Source organism: Carassius auratus, chromosome 14, assembly GCF_003368295.1.
Source record: "Carassius auratus strain Wakin chromosome 14, ASM336829v1, whole genome shotgun sequence".
Taxonomy (NCBI): Eukaryota; Metazoa; Chordata; class Actinopteri; order Cypriniformes; family Cyprinidae; genus Carassius; species Carassius auratus.
Window position 1 is genome coordinate 12846612 of NC_039256.1, and position 16549 is coordinate 12863160.

General features: G+C 38.3%; 2 protein-coding genes across 2 annotated transcripts; both read right to left on the reverse strand.

Annotated features, from left to right (window-relative positions):
• Positions 1-4034: 4034 nt before the first annotated feature.
• Positions 4035-9727, reverse strand: LOC113113673 (uncharacterized). Its single transcript, XM_026280064.1, has 5 exons — positions 6879-9727; positions 6068-6352; positions 5341-5956; positions 4966-5234; positions 4035-4843 (listed from the first exon to the last, which is right to left on the reverse strand). Exons 1-5 carry the CDS (start codon positions 7324-7326, stop codon positions 4545-4547), a joined length of 1917 nt encoding a protein of 638 aa, XP_026135849.1. The 5' UTR covers positions 7327-9727; the 3' UTR covers positions 4035-4544.
• A 676-nt stretch (positions 9728-10403) lies between these two features.
• On the reverse strand, positions 10404-12907 carry LOC113113674 (uncharacterized). The gene is made up of 5 exons (XM_026280065.1): positions 12772-12907; positions 11964-12247; positions 11237-11852; positions 10862-11130; positions 10404-10741 (listed from the first exon to the last, which is right to left on the reverse strand). The coding sequence occupies exons 2-5, from the start codon at positions 12172-12174 to the stop codon at positions 10443-10445; spliced, it is 1395 nt and encodes a 464-aa protein (XP_026135850.1). The 5' UTR covers positions 12175-12247; positions 12772-12907; the 3' UTR covers positions 10404-10442.
• Positions 12908-16549: the final 3642 nt, after the last annotated feature.

Here is a 16549-nt window from a genome sequence, read left to right on the forward strand (position 1 = left end):
TTTTTTCGTATTCCTCACTGTAGCATATCCTACTCTCTTGGTTACAACGAAGCCATGAACTTTCTTATTCTTCACGGCTTTGGTAGTTTCTGACAAAAGAAGAAAAACATACAATGTGTAATTAGAAACATCTCTCACCAGATTAAACATGATTAATTAGTCCGAATTTTAAGAAGACGTTTCTATTTGCATCTTTTCACCTTTTGGGCTGGCACGTGATTCCTCCGGATCAACCAGATCCAGTTTAGGTTCAGAAGGAACAACAAGATCCACTTCTGGTTCAGGGATACACGATTGCTCTGTATCTAACAGATCCAATTCAGGTTCTGGCTTGGGAGCACTTGGATCTGGAACAAACGATTCCTTTGGATCGAGAAGATCCACTTCAGGTTGCCCGACAGTTTCTGGCATTTTTGTCTGGAAAACTGCCCAAATTTGCTGGAAGATTGCCCCCATTTTCTTGGTTATCTCCCCAACAGTGAGTCCTGGAAAAAAGAAGAAAACAAACTAGATAAGTCTTGTCTGAGAGTTAAATTAAAAAAAAACTTTTAAAAGCTTGAAAGTTTGAAAAACATTTCAAACCCCATTAAACATCATAATTAACTTCATAACAATTAAAAACCAATCGGACCTTTACAAACAACTACGAGTCCTCTGCTAGTTGTTGCTAGCATCTATCCAACTATTTTTAGCAGATAGATCGAGAGAGTGGATCAACTCTAAACAGGGCATTACTTTGAAAAGTTTTCAGCTCTAAATGGAAATCTAACAGCGTTTGGAAGTCGGCTACAGGAATTCCATGAATCAGATCATTTAGAAAAAATATAGCAACCAAAATTCAAATCAGCATAAAGGTCGCTGACAAATTTGGCGGTTGTAGCTCGAGAGCTCAACAAGGTGTAGGAAAACAGTATTAGGTCTTTGTCACAGCCAACATATAATAATTTCCTATTAGAAACATCTCTAACAACACAAATAAACATGAATAAGACATATGCATGTCTTCACCTGTTGGACTGTTCTCAGCATCCAGGACACCCTGACCATTGGCCTCTTCCACTGAAGGTCCTGCTGGGTCGCTCAGATCTTCAGAGACCAGCGTAGGACTCTTCAGCTCTGAGATGCTGTCGTTCCTGTTCATCTCCAGCTGCAAATCTTTCACTTCACAGACCGAGATGTTGTCACAAGCATTAACCTCCAGCTGCACACGCATCTCTCCTGGACTGCAGTATCTGCCTGAGACATGATCCACCGTCACAACCTCCAGCTGCACATCTAGCTCTCGAGATGCACTGATAAGGTCGTAGATGTCATCGGTGATCTCAAACTCCAGCTGAACATCTTTATCATCTGATGCCCAGTAGCTGTCACCGAAGTAGAAGGCGTCGTTGACGTACACCTCCAGGAGCACCTCTCTCATGTCTTTGGACATTGTGTCTGTGGTTCTCATACTGACAGATAAGTAATCCGTATCTGGTAATGTCAGTTTGAACTTTAACGTTATCTGATACACACTGTCTGTACAGATAAAATATATCTCGATCTATACGGACTGGCGTTTGTACAAGTGTTGCTAGGTTTGTTTTCGCAGACTTCACTCAGACGAACGTCTCTGTTGCGAACATCGCTCAACTAAAGAGATTCTGCCAGGGCGAGACCTTTTATACTGACTGGGTCTGTGACGTCATGAAACAGTGACGCGTCTTGTTCCAGTTGCCATGGAAACGGATTGTTTACCAACAGCAGCATTTTCGCTGATTGGCTCATTAGGTCAGAAAATAAAGAATTATTTTTAATAGCGTTTTTCAACACTATTTCATATCGCGTTTATGTCCGCGTTTGCTGCGATCCATCTCCAGCAACACGGCATGAAAAAATCACATTTAACATTACTATGTTTGAGTGCAGTTTTACCATCAAAAAAATTATTCGTTTAAGTTAAACAGTTAATTTTCATGCTTCATGATCGCATGGTTTGAATCTGAATCAGTTGGAGGAATCCTTCACTGAATGAACTTGTAAGGCTACTGTAAGTACAAGTATGTTTAGATATTAAGCCATTTTTTGTGTACTGAAGACTCGCGATACTCCACTTATGGTCATTTCTGACTAACTTTACCTTAATTGGGACTGATTTGTTCGATAACAAATACATTTTGAAACAAAGTAATTTTTAATGATTGTAATAATTTTTGTTTGAAGTACGTTAATTTAATTTATAACATTTTTAATAAACATAAATGCATAATAAAGGGTCATTCCCACAGAACGCGTTTTTGATATCGATCTTGAACGCATTAGCGCGCTCACGCACAAACGCTCTCTCTTACACACACACACACGCGCGCGCGCACACACACACACCAGAGTAGGCTATTTTCATTTCAAGTGATCCCTAAATCTTCTGTTCAAGACAGTATTGTGTGACTGTTTATAGTGGATCCTTTTCATATTTAACGTTATGTTATGAACTTGCAGCGGTCAAACGCATCTGTCAAGCGCAATGCAACAAAAACTCAGGCCAAACATGCATTGAAAAATCTTGCAAATGTTTTATTCAAACATGTTTTATTACTAAAATGTTCTTATTCTATTTTTATCTTTTTCTGGGGGAAAACTGGTATGTCAGACTAACTGAGACTTGTCTACTGTTGCCCTCCTATTGGTTTAAATTGATTTTATTTGCTCTTCTCATCTGTAAGTGGCTTTGGATAAAAGCGTCTGCTAAATGATTAAATGTTCATGTTAAATTAATATCTATTAAATGCAATAAGCCAATCATCTAATGCCATGAATATGTAAATGTGTTATTATTTGTTTTCGAGCTTATTTTGTATTAAATAGCTTTGTCTAGAGAGTATTCTTCCTTTTTATTACGTGTCATTAACAATGTCTACAAATTTTCCTAGTGGTGAACAACTGATATTTCGAAGGCTACATAAACCTAAATTACGAAACTTCTACTGAAACCACTGACTCTGGCTGTTTGATTGGGTTTGATACACGATTCTAATCACTGATTCAAAACAAGTGATTCGTAAAGGTTCACGAAGCAGTGCGTTTCTAAAGCGCCAGTCACTGTACCGTTCAGACAGAGAAACTTGCTTAGAAAAACGCGAGCTTTGGAGCGAGAAAACACGCAAGGTTTAAGCTTTTTTAAAAGTTTACCTCCATTTAATTGGAGGAATGACCTCCCCAACTCAATCCGAGCAGCTGAGTCCTTAGCCATCCTCAAGAATCGGCTTAAAACACATCTCTTCCATCTTTATTTGACCCTCTAACTTTAACACTCAGTATTCTAATTCTATTCTTAAAAAATGCAAACACATCTACCATTTTCTGCACTTTATTTTCTGTTATTTACGTAAAGCAGTAAAACAGTTGAGAAACAAATGGGATGTGTAGCCTATTATATTGGATGCATTCATTGTCTCTTAAAGTGACCGCGCTTAATTTAGCTACTAGCTGCGGTAATGTTAATCCAAGAAAATGAAAGACGGAAAATCACTCACTGCTCTTGACTGAATTACTTCGTAGTTTTATCAAGAATGAGTGCACAGTCAAACCAAACTTTTTTTTTTTTTTTTACATTTTAATAGTAGGTGCAGGACACTATAATTAATGTAAGTGAGTATAGCTAAATAAAGCGAGCTGTGACATACCCCAAAAATCTTCATACAGAGGAGTACTAGTGAAATTGATAGATAAAAATGGGAGCAAAAATTTTTCAGACACTTTGACCCGACCATGTTTTGCTTACGTGTTTTTTTTTCCTGAATTGCTAATGCAACCTTTTCACACCACAGACTGAACAAAATTAAACATTGCTTGGTAATTGTTCAACAAAGTATTGATAGTTGTGTAAATATTGTCATACTAACAACTGTCTGAAGTTTTGGTTGATTGTAATCGATTACACACCTTTCTATCAAAGTTATCTGACATTTTCAAGATGAATTTGTTCTGACAGTTTAACTCTTGAGATCTTGTCATATTTTATTACCATTTTATAAACTAGAGCAAATAAACTGTGATAATGTAAGAAATGTTGAAGGTGTCTGAATACATTTTGGTTTGACTGTTAATTAAACGTATACAGTGAAGACTATGCAGTGCTATTTTATATTTAATTCTTTGTTTTCTGTACCTGGACACCTACACACCTGAGACAACTTAAACATGAACATATAAATTAAACAATTTCAAACAGGGCCCACTGGTACAACCTTCACCGGGGCCCCGCTGACCCCAGCTATGGCCCTGGCTATGATACTGAAAGATTTTTTTTAATCAAATCTTTGCATAGAAATTATATCACGAAACACTGGCATCTAACAATGCCTCTATTTATTTTTTATCTGTGCACTTATTCATTTGCACTGTAAGCAATTCATTAAAGTACATACATAAAATACATCAAATACAATGCTGATAGGATTTTGATTGGATCAGTGCAGAAATTCATTTGCACTGTAAAAAATAAATATATTACAAAACAAAGCAGCTCATTATCAGGACATTATCCATTCATTTTATTGACATTTCTAGATGTGAACATTTTCTTTTATATCTTTTAGTATATTTCTACACTTTTTTTTTAGCTGCCATTTTCTCCTCTTTTTGCCTTTTTTTATGTCCTCTAACTTTAGTTTTCGCTTGTTCACAAGGTCAGCATTGAGGAGCATCAGCTTCTTCAGGAAGTCTCTGGAGGGCTGGATGCGTCTCGACTGTATGGCGTGATCAATGGCATCCTCCACCATCATGTCATGGCAGATCATCAGATATGCCAGAAACAGAGTCGCAGAGTGGTCGACACCCTGCTTGCAGCAAATCAACACCTTACCTGAGGAAACAAAAAAGAATTATGGTCAAAAAACTCATTAATAGACTACAACACACTTGATAGTAGACAATATATGGAGTGTGTGTGTGTGTGTGTGTGTGTGTGTGTGTGTCAGCCCTTACTCCCTGGTTTATTCACGGCCTTGTCAATGAATTTTGCAGCTGGCATGAAGCACTTGCTGATGTCAGAACAGTGTCTGTCCGTTGTAGGCAAGCTGTAATAATTGATGTGCAAGCCTCTGTAATATCTGGACCCTGTATTGACTGTTCCTTCTAGATCTTCAACATAAGATGTTCCCAAGAAGTAGTTCAAGTCCTTTTTGGGCGCTGCAGCGTTCAGAATGTGAGTGATGCACATCTCCTGCAGCATATCTCGGTCTGTTGCGGCCTCTCTGCACAAGGACACAAAAGCCTTGGTTAGTCTTTTATAGAAAACTATTTACATTGTAGAATAAATGACAGAACAATGAGAGAAATACAATTGTGTTGCAGACTTACTCGTCTCCGATGAAGACCCTGGGCCAGACATTGGTGACATGTCTTTGTTTGAGCAGTGTACACTGCTTCAAACGATCCTCTAGTTGGAGCATGGTTAAAGGGACGTAGTTTTCCAAACTTGCAAGTTCAGATAACACTGTTGACTCTGGCTCAAGAACGCTTGGACTTGGTGCACCCAAATCCACTGGAGTAGCCAGATCCCATTCAGGTCGTGGCTTGAGAACGCTTGGACCCGGGAGGTACAGTTCCACTGAATCAACCAAATCCTCTTCAGGGTCTGGCTCAGGGACACTTGAACCCGGGGCATATAATTCCATCGAGTCCTTATCCCATTCACGTTCAAGAGGATCATCCAGATCCTCCTCAGAGTCCGGCTCAGGAACGCTAGGACTCGTGGTGTACAGTTCCACTGCATCAACCAGATCCCATTTAGGAGGAGCAACCAAATCCTCAATAGGTTTTGGTTCACCAACATTCAGATCCATCTCAGGCCATGCTGAGTTCGATCTGTCGTTCTGGAGGAAGGTTTTTTTCGTATTCCTCACTGTAGCATATCCTACTCTCTTGGTTACAACGAAGCCATGAACTTTCTTATTCTTCACGGCTTTGGTAGTTTCTGACAAAAGAAGAAAAACATACAATGTGTTATTAGAAACATCTCTCACCAGATTAAACATGATTAATTAGTCCGAATTTTAAGAAGACATTTCTATTTGCATCTTTTCACCTTTTGGGCTGGCACGTGATTCCTCCGGATCAACCAGATCCAGTTTAGGTTCAGAAGGAACAACAAGATCCACTTCTGGTTCAGGGATACACGATTGCTCTGTATCTAACAGATCCAATTCAGGTTCTGGCTTGGGAGCACTTGGATCTGGAACAAACGATTCCTTTGGATCGAGAAGATCCACTTCAGGTTGCCCGACAGTTTCTGGCATTTTTGTCTGGAAAACTGCCCAAATTTGCTGGAACATTGCCCCCATTTTCTTGGTTATCTCCCCAACAGTGAGTCCTGAAAAAAAGAAGAAAACAAACTAGATAAGTCTTGTCAGAGAGTTAAATGAAAAAAAAAAAACTTTTAAAAGCTTGAAAGTTTGAAAAACATTTCAAACCCCATTAAACATCATAATTAACTTCATAACAATTAAAAACCAATCGGACCTTTACAAACAACTACGAGTCCTCTGCTAGTTGTTGCTAGCATCTATCCAACTATTTTTAGCAGATAGATCGAGAGAGTGGATCAACTCTAAACAGGGCATTACTTTGAAAAGTTTTCAGCTCTAAATGGAAATCTAACAGCGTTTGGAAGTCGGCTACAGGAATTCCATGAATCAGATAATTTAGAAAAAATATAGCAACCAAAATTCAAATCAGCATAAAGGTCGCTGACAAATTTGGCGGTTGTAGCTCGAGAGCTCAACAAGGTGTAGGAAAACAGTATTAGGTCTTTGTCACAGCCAACATATAATAATTTCCTATTAGAAACATCTCTAACAACACAAATAAACATGAATAAGACATTTGCATGTCTTCACCTGTTGGACTCTTCTCAGCATCCAGGACACCCTGATCATTGGCCTCTTCCACTGAAGGTCCTGCTGGGTCGCTCAGATCTTCAGAGACCAGCGTAGGACTCTTCAGCTCTGAGATGCTGTCGTTCCTGTTCATCTCCAGCTGCAAATCTTTCACTTCACAGACCGAGATGTTGTCACAAGCATTAACCTCCAGCTGCACACGCATCTCTCCTGGACTGCAGTATCTGCCTGAGACATGATCCACCGTCACAACCTCCAGCTGCACATCTAGCTCTCGAGATGCACTGCCGCTGATAAGGTCGTAGATGTCATCGGTGATCTCAAACTCCAGCTGAACATCTTTATCATCTGATGCCCAGTAGCTGTCACCGAAGTAGAAGGCGTCGTTGACGTACACCTCCAGGAGCACCTCTCTCATGTCTTTGGACATTGTGTCTGTGGTTCTCATACTGACAGATAAGTAATCCGTATCTGGTAATGTCAGTTTGAACTTTAACGTTATCTGATACACACTGTCTGTACAGATAAAATATATCTCGATCTATACGGACTGGCGTTTGTACAAGTGTTGCTAGGTTTGTTTTCGCAGACTTCACTCAGACGAACGTCTCTGTTGCGAACATCGCTGAACTAAAAAGATTCTGCCAGGGCGAGACCTTTTATACTGACTGGGTCTGTGACGTCATGAAACAGTGACGCGTCTTGTTCCAGTTGCCATGGAAACGGATTGTTTACCAACAGCAGCATTTTCGCTGATTGGCTCATTAGGTCAGAAAATAAAGAATTATTTTTAATAGCGTTTTTCAACACTATTTCATATCGCGTTTATGTCCGCGTTTGCTGCGATCCATCTCCAGCAACACGGCATGAAAAAAATCACATTTAACATTACTATGTTTGAGTGCAGTTTTACCATCAAAAAAATTATTCTTTAAGTTAAACAGTTCATTTTCATGCTTCATGATCGCATGGTTTGAATCTGAATCAGTCGGAGGAATCCTTCACTGAATGAACTTGTAAGGCTACTGTAAGTACAAGTATGTTTAGATATTAAGCCATTTTTTGTGTACTGAAGACTCGCGATACTCCACTTATAGTCATTTCTGTCTAACTTTACCTTAATTGGGACTGATTTGTTCGATAACAAATACATTTTGAAACAAAGTAATTTTTAATGATTGTAATCATTTTTGTTTGAAGTACGTTAATTTAATTTATAACATTTTTAATAAACGTAAATGCATAATGAAGGGTCATTCCCACAGAACACGTTTTTGATATCGATCTTGAACGCATTAGCGCGCTCACGCACAAACGCTCTCTCTTACACACACACACACGCGCGCGCGCGCGCGCGCGCACACACACACACACACACACACACCAGAGTAGGCTATTTTCATTTCAAGTGATCCCTAAATCTTCTGTTCAAGACAGTATTGTGTGACTGTTTATAGTGGATCCTTTTCATATTTAACGTTATGTTATGAACTTGCAGCGGTCAAACGCATCTGTCAAGCGCAATGCAACAAAAACTCAGACCAAACATGCATTGAACAATCTTGCAAATGTTTTATTCAAACATGTTTTATTACTAAAATGTTCTTATTCTATTTGTATCTTTTTCTGGGGGAAAACTGGTATGTCAGACTAACTGATACTTGTCTACTGTTGCCCTCCTATTGGTTTAAATTGATTTTATTTGCTCTTCTCATCTGTAAGTGGCTTTGGATAAAAGCGTCTGCTAAATGATTAAATGTTCATGTTAAATTAATATCTATTAAATGCAATAAGCCAATCATCTAATGCCATGAATATGTAAATGTGTTATTATTTGTTTTCGAGCTTATTTTGTATTAAATAGCTTTGTCTAGAGAGTATTCTTCCTTTTTATTACGTGTCATTAACAATGTCTACAAATTTTCCTAGTGGTGAACAACTGATATTTCGAAGGCTACATAAACCTAAATTACGAAACTTCTACTGAAACCACTGACTCTGGCTGTTTGATTGGGTTTGATACACGATTCTAATCACTGATTCAAAACAAGTGATTCGTAAAGGTTCACGAAGCAGTGCGTTTCTAAAGCGCCAGTCACTGTACCGTTCAGACAGAGAAACTTGCTTAGAAAAACGCGAGCTTTGGAGCGAGAAAACACGCAAGGTTTAAGCTTTTTTAAAAGTTTACCTCCATTTAATTGGAGGAATGACCTCCCCAACTCAATCCGAGCAGCTGAGTCCTTAGCCATCCTCAAGAATCGGCTTAAAACACATCTCTTCCATCTTTATTTGACCCTCTAACTTTAACACTCAGTATTCTAATTCTATTCTTAAAAAATGCAAACACATCTACCATTTTCTGCACTTTATTTTCTGTTATTTACGTAAAGCAGTAAAACAGTTGAGAAACAAATGGGATGTGTAGCCTATTATATAGGATGCATTCATTGTCTCTTAAAGTGACCGCGCTTAATTTAGCTACTAGCTGCGGTAATGTTAATCCAAGAAAATGAAAGACGGAAAATCACTCACTGCTCTTGACTGAATTACTTCGTAGTTTTATCAAGAATGAGTGCACAGTCAAACCAAACTTTTTTTTTTTTTTTTACATTTTAATAGTAGGTGCAGGACACTATAATTAATGTAAGTGAGTATAGCTAAATAAAGCGAGCTGTGACATACCCCAAAAATCTTCATACAGAGGAGTACTAGTGAAATTGATAGATAAAAATGGGAGCAAAAATTTTTCAGACACTTTGACCCGACCATGTTTTGCTTACGTGTTTTTTTTTCCTGAATTGCTAATGCAACCTTTTCACACCACAGACTGAACAAAATTAAACATTGCTTGGTAATTGTTCAACAAAGTATTGATAGTTGTGTAAATATTGTCATACTAACAACTGTCTGAAGTTTTGGTTGATTGTAATCGATTACACACCTTTCTATCAAAGTTATCTGACATTTTCAAGATGAATTTGTTCTGACAGTTTAACTCTTGAGATCTTGTCATATTTTATTACCATTTTATAAACTAGAGCAAATAAACTGTGATAATGTAAGAAATGTTGAAGGTGTCTGAATACATTTTGGTTTGACTGTTAATTAAACGTATACAGTGAAGACTATGCAGTGCTATTTTATATTTAATTCTTTGTTTTCTGTACCTGGACACCTACACACCTGAGACAACTTAAACATGAACATATAAATTAAACAATTTCAAACAGGGCCCACTGGTACAACCTTCACCGGGGCCCCGCTGACCCCAGCTATGGCCCTGGCTATGATACTGAAAGATTTTTTTTAATCAAATCTTTGCATAGAAATTATATCACGAAACACTGGCATCTAACAATGCCTCTATTTATTTTTTTTCTGTGCACTTATTCATTTGCACTGTAAGCAATTCATTAAAGTACATACATAAAATACATCAAATACAATGCTGATAGGATTTTGATTCGATCAGTGCAGAAATTCATTTGCACTGTAAAAAATAAATATATTACAAAACAAAGCAGCTCATTATCAGGACATTATCCATTCATTTTATTGACATTTCTAGATGTGAACATTTTCTTGTATATCTTTTAGTATATTTCTACACTTTTTTTTTAGCTGCCATTTTCTCCTCTTTTTGCCTTTTTTTATGTCCTCTAACTTTAGTTTTCGCTTGTTCACAAGGTCAGCATTGAGGAGCATCAGCTTCTTCAGGAAGTCTCTGGAGGGCTGGATGCGTCTCGACTGTATGGCGTGATCAATGGCATCCTCCACCATCATGTCATGGCAGATCATCAGATATGCCAGAAACAGAGTCGCAGAGTGGTCGACACCCTGCTTGCAGCAAATCAACACCTTACCTGAGGAAACAAAAAAGAATTATGGTCAAAAAACTCATTAATAGACTATAACACACTTGATAGTAGACAATATATGGAGTGTGTGTGTGTGTGTGTGTGTGTGTGTGTGTCAGCCCTTACTCCCTGGTTTATTCACGGCCTTGTCAATGAATTTTGCAGCTGGCATGAAGCACTTGCTGATGTCAGAACAGTGTCTGTCCGTTGTAGGCAAGCTGTAATAATTGATGTGCAAGCCTCTGTAATATCTGGACCCTGTATTGACTGTTCCTTCTAGATCTTCAACATAAGATGTTCCCAAGAAGTAGTTCAAGTCCTTTTTGGGCGCTGCAGCGTTCAGAATGTGAGTGATGCACATCTCCTGCAGCATATCTCGGTCTGTTGCGGCCTCTCTGCACAAGGACACAAAAGCCTTGGTTAGTCTTTAATAGAAAACTATTTACATTGTAGAATAAATGACAGAACAATGAGAGAAATACAATTGTGTTGCAGACTTACTCGTCTCCGATGAAGACCCTGGGCCAGACATTGGTGACATGTCTTTGTTTGAGCAGTGTACACTGCTTCAAACGATCCTCTAGTTGGAGCATGGTTAAAGGGACGTAGTTTTCCAAACTTGCAAGTTCAGATAACACTGTTGACTCTGGCTCAAGAACGCTTGGACTTGGTGCACCCAAATCCACTGGAGTAGCCAGATCCCATTCAGGTCGTGGCTTGAGAACGCTTGGACCCGGGAGGTACAGTTCCACTGAATCAACCAAATCCTCTTCAGGGTCTGGCTCAGGGACACTTGAACCCGGGGCATATAATTCCATCGAGTCCTTATCCCATTCACGTTCAAGAGGATCATCCAGATCCTCCTCAGAGTCCGGCTCAGGAACGCTAGGACTCGTGGTGTACAGTTCCACCGCATCAACCAGATCCCATTTAGGAGGAGCAACCAAATCCTCAATAGGTTTTGGTTCACCAACATTCAGATCCATCTCAGGCCATGCTGAGTTCGATCTGTCGTTCTGGAGGAAGGTTTTTTTCGTATTCCTCACTGTAGCATATCCTACTCTCTTGGTTACAACGAAGCCATGAACTTTCTTATTCTTCACGGTTTTGGTAGTTTCTGACAAAAGAAGAAAAACATACAATGTGTAATTAGAAACATCTCTCACCAGATTAAACATGATTAATTAGTCCGAATTTTAAGAAGACGTTTCTATTTGCATCTTTTCACCTTTTGGGCTGGCACGTGATTCCTCCGGATCAACCAGATCCAGTTTAGGTTCAGAAGGAACAACAAGATCCACTTCTGGTTCAGGGATACACGATTGCTCTGTATCTAACAGATCCAATTCAGGTTCTGGCTTGGGAGCACTTGGATCTGGAACAAACGATTCCTTTGGATCGAGAAGATCCACTTCAGGTTGCCCGACAGTTTCTGGCATTTTTGTCTGGAAAACTGCCCAAATTTGCTGGAAGATTGCCCCATTTTCTTGGTTATCTCCCCAACAGTGAGTCCTGGAAAAAAGAAGAAAACAAACTAGATAAGTCTTGTCTGAGAGTTAAATTAAAAAAAAAACTTTTAAAAGCTTGAAAGTTTGAAAAACATTTCAAACCCCATTAAACATCATAATTAACTTCATAACAATTAAAAACCAATCGGACCTTTACAAACAACTACGAGTCCTCTGCTAGTTGTTGCTAGCATCTATCCAACTATTTTTAGCAGATAGATCGAGAGAGTGGATCAACTCTAAACAGGGCATTACTTTGAAAAGTTTTCAGCTCTAAATGGAAATCTAACAGCGTTTGGAAGTCGGCTACAGGAATTCCATGAATCAGATCATTTAGAAAAAATATAGCAACCAAAATTCAAATCAGCATAAAGGTCGCTGACAAATTTGGCGGTTGTAGCTCGAGAGCTCAACAAGGTGTAGGAAAACAGTATTAGGTCTTTGTCACAGCCAACATATAATAATTTCCTATTAGAAACATCTCTAACAACACAAATAAACATGAATAAGACATATGCATGTCTTCACCTGTTGGACTGTTCTCAGCATCCAGGACACCCTGATCATTGGCCTCTTCCACTGAAGGTCCTGCTGGGTCGCTCAGATCTTCAGAGACCAGCGTAGGACTCTTCAGCTCTGAGATGCTGTCGTTCCTGTTCATCTCCAGCTGCAAATCTTTCACTTCACAGACCGAGATGTTGTCACAAGCATTAACCTCCAGCTGCACACGCATCTCTCCTGGACTGCAGTATCTGCCTGAGACATGATCCACCGTCACAACCTCCAGCTGCACATCTAGCTCTCGAGATGCACTGATAAGGTCGTAGATGTCATCGGTGATCTCAAACTCCAGCTGAACATCTTTATCATCTGATGCCCAGTAGCTGTCACCGAAGTAGAAGGCGTCGTTGACGTACACCTCCAGGAGCACCTCTCTCATGTCTTTGGACATTGTGTCTGTGGTTCTCATACTGACAGATAAGTAATCCGTATCTGGTAATGTCAGTTTGAACTTTAACGTTATCTGATACACACTGTCTGTACAGATAAAATATATCTCGATCTATACGGACTGGCGTTTGTACAAGTGTTGCTAGGTTTGTTTTCGCAGACTTCACTCAGACGAACGTCTCTGTTGCGAACATCGCTCAACTAAAGAGATTCTGCCAGGGCGAGACCTTTTATACTGACTGGGTCTGTGACGTCATGAAACAGTGACGCGTCTTGTTCCAGTTGCCATGGAAACGGATTGTTTACCAACAGCAGCATTTTCGCTGATTGGCTCATTAGGTCAGAAAATAAAGAATTATTTTTAATAGCGTTTTTCAACACTATTTCATATCGCGTTTATGTCCGCGTTTGCTGCGATCCATCTCCAGCAACACGGCATGAAAAAAATCACATTTAACATTACTATGTTTGAGTGCAGTTTTACCATCAAAAAAATTATTCGTTTAAGTTAAACAGTTCATTTTCATGCTTCATGATCGCATGGTTTGAATCTGAATTAGTCGGATGAATCCTTCACTGAATGAACTTGTAAGGCTACTGTAAGTACAAGTATTTTTAGATATTAAGCCATTTTTTGTGTACTGAAGACTCGCGATACTCCACTTATGGTCATTTCTGTCTAACTTTACCTTAATTGGGACTGATTTGTTCGATAACAAATACATTTTGAAACAGAGTAATTTTAATGATTGTAATCATTTTTGTTTGAAGTAATTTAATTTATAACATTTTTAATAAACGTAAATGCATAATAAAGGGTCATTCCCACAGAACGCATTTTTGATATCGATCTTGAACGCATTAGCGCGCTCACGCACAAACGCTCTCTCTTACACACACACACACACACGCGCGCGCGCGCACACACACACACACACACACCAGAGTAGGCTATTTCATTTCAAGTGATCCCTAAATCTTCTGTTCAAGACAGTATTGTGTGACTGTTTATAGTGGATCCTTTTCATATTTAACGTTATGTTATGAACTTGCAGCGGTCAAACGCATCTGTCAAGCGCAATGCAACAAAAACTCAGGCCAAACATGCATTGAAAAATCTTGCAAATGTTTTATTCAAACATGTTTTATTACTAAAATGTTCTTATTCTATTTGTATCTTTTTCTGGGGGAAAACTGGTATGTCAGACTAACTGATACTTGTCTACTGTTGCCCTCCTATTGGTTTAAATTGATTTTATTTGCTCTTCTCATCTGTAAGTGGCTTTGGATAAAAGCGTCTGCTAAATGATTAAATGTTCATGTTAAATTAATATCTATTAAATGCAATACGCCAATCATCTAATGCCATGAATATGTAAATGTGTTATTATTTGTTTTCGAGCTTATTTTGTATTAAATAGCTTTGTCTAGAGAGTATTCTTCCTTTTTGTTACGTGTCATTAACAATGTCTACAAATTTTCCTAGTGGTGAACAACTGATATTTCGAAGGCTACATAAGCCTAAATTACGAAACTTCTACTGAAACCACTGACTCTGGCTGTTTGATTGGGTTTGATACACGATTCTAATCACTGATTCAAAACAAGTGATTCGTAAAGGTTCACGAAGCAGTGCGTTTCTAAAGCGCCAGTCACTGTACCGTTCAGACAGAAAAACTTGCTTAGAAAAACGCGAGCTTTGGAGCGAGAAAACACGCAAGGTTTAAGCTTTTTTAAAAGTTACCTCCATTTAATTGGAGAAATGACCTCCCAACTCAATCCGAGCAGCTGAGTCCTTAGCCATCCTCAAGAATCGGCTTAAAACACATCTCTTCCATCTTTATTTGACCCTCTAACTTTAACACTCAGTATTCTAATTCTATTCTTAAAAAATGCAAACACATCTACCATTTTCTGCACTTTATTTTCTGTTATTTACGTAAAGCAATAAAACAGTTGAGAAACAAATGGGATGTGTAGCCTATTATATTGGATGCATTCATTGTCTCTTAAAGTGACCGCGCTTTATTTAGCTACTAGCTGCGGTAATGTTAATCCAAGAAAATGAAAGACAGAAAATCACTCACTGCTCTTGACTGAATTACTTCGTAGTTTTAACAAGAATGAGTGCACAGTCAAACCAAATTTGTTTTTATTTTTACATTTTAATAGTAGGTGCAGGACACTATAATTAATGTAAGTGAGTATAGCAAAATAAAGCGAGCTGTGACATACCCCAAAAATCTTCATACAGAGAGTACTAGTGAAATTAATAGAAAAAAATGGGAGCAAAAAATTTTCAGACACTTTGACCCCACCATGTTTTGCTTACGTGTTTTTTTTTCCCTGAATTGCTAATGCATCCTTTTCACACCACAGACTGAACAAAATTAAACATTGCTTGGTAATTGTTCAACAAAGTATTGATAGTTGTGTAAATATTGTCATACTAACAACTGTCTGAAGTTTTGGTTGATTGTAATCGATTACACACCTTTCTATCAAAGTTATCTAACATTTTCAAGATGAATTTGTTATGACAACAGTTTAAACTCTTGAGATCTTGTCATATTTTATTACCATTTTATAAACTAGAGCAAATAAACTGTGATAATGTAAGAAATGTTGAAGGTGTCTGAATACATTGTTGTTTGACTGTTAATTAATGTATACAGTGAAGACTATGCAGTGCTATTTTATATTTAATTCTTGTTTTTCTGTACCTGGACACCTACAACACCTGAGACAACTTAAACATGAACATATTAAATTAAACAATTTCAAACAGGGCCCACTGGAAACTTCACCGGGGCCCCGCTGACCCCAGCTATGGCCCTGGCTATGATCTGAAAGATTTTTTTAATCAAATCTTTGCATGAAATTATATCACGAAACACTGGCATCTAACAATGCCTCTATTTATTTTTTATCTGTGCACTTATTCATTTGCACTGTAAGCAATTCATTAAAGTACATACATAAAATACATCAAATACAATGCTGATAGGATTTTGATTCGATCAGTGCAGAATTTCATTTGCACTGTAAAAATAAATATATTACAAAACAAAGCAGCTCATTATCAGGACATTATCCATTCATTTTATTGACATTTCTAGATGTGAACATTTTCTTGTATATCTTTTAGTATATTTCTACACTTTTTTTTTTAGCTGCCATTTTCTCCTCTTTTTGCCTTTTTTTATGTCCTCTAACTTTAGTTTTCGCTTGTTCACAAGGTCAGCATTGAGGAGCATCAGCTTCTTCAGGAAGTCTCTGGAGGGCTGGATGCGTCTCGACTGTATGGCGTGATCAATGCATCCTCCACCATCATGTCATGGCAGATCATCAGATT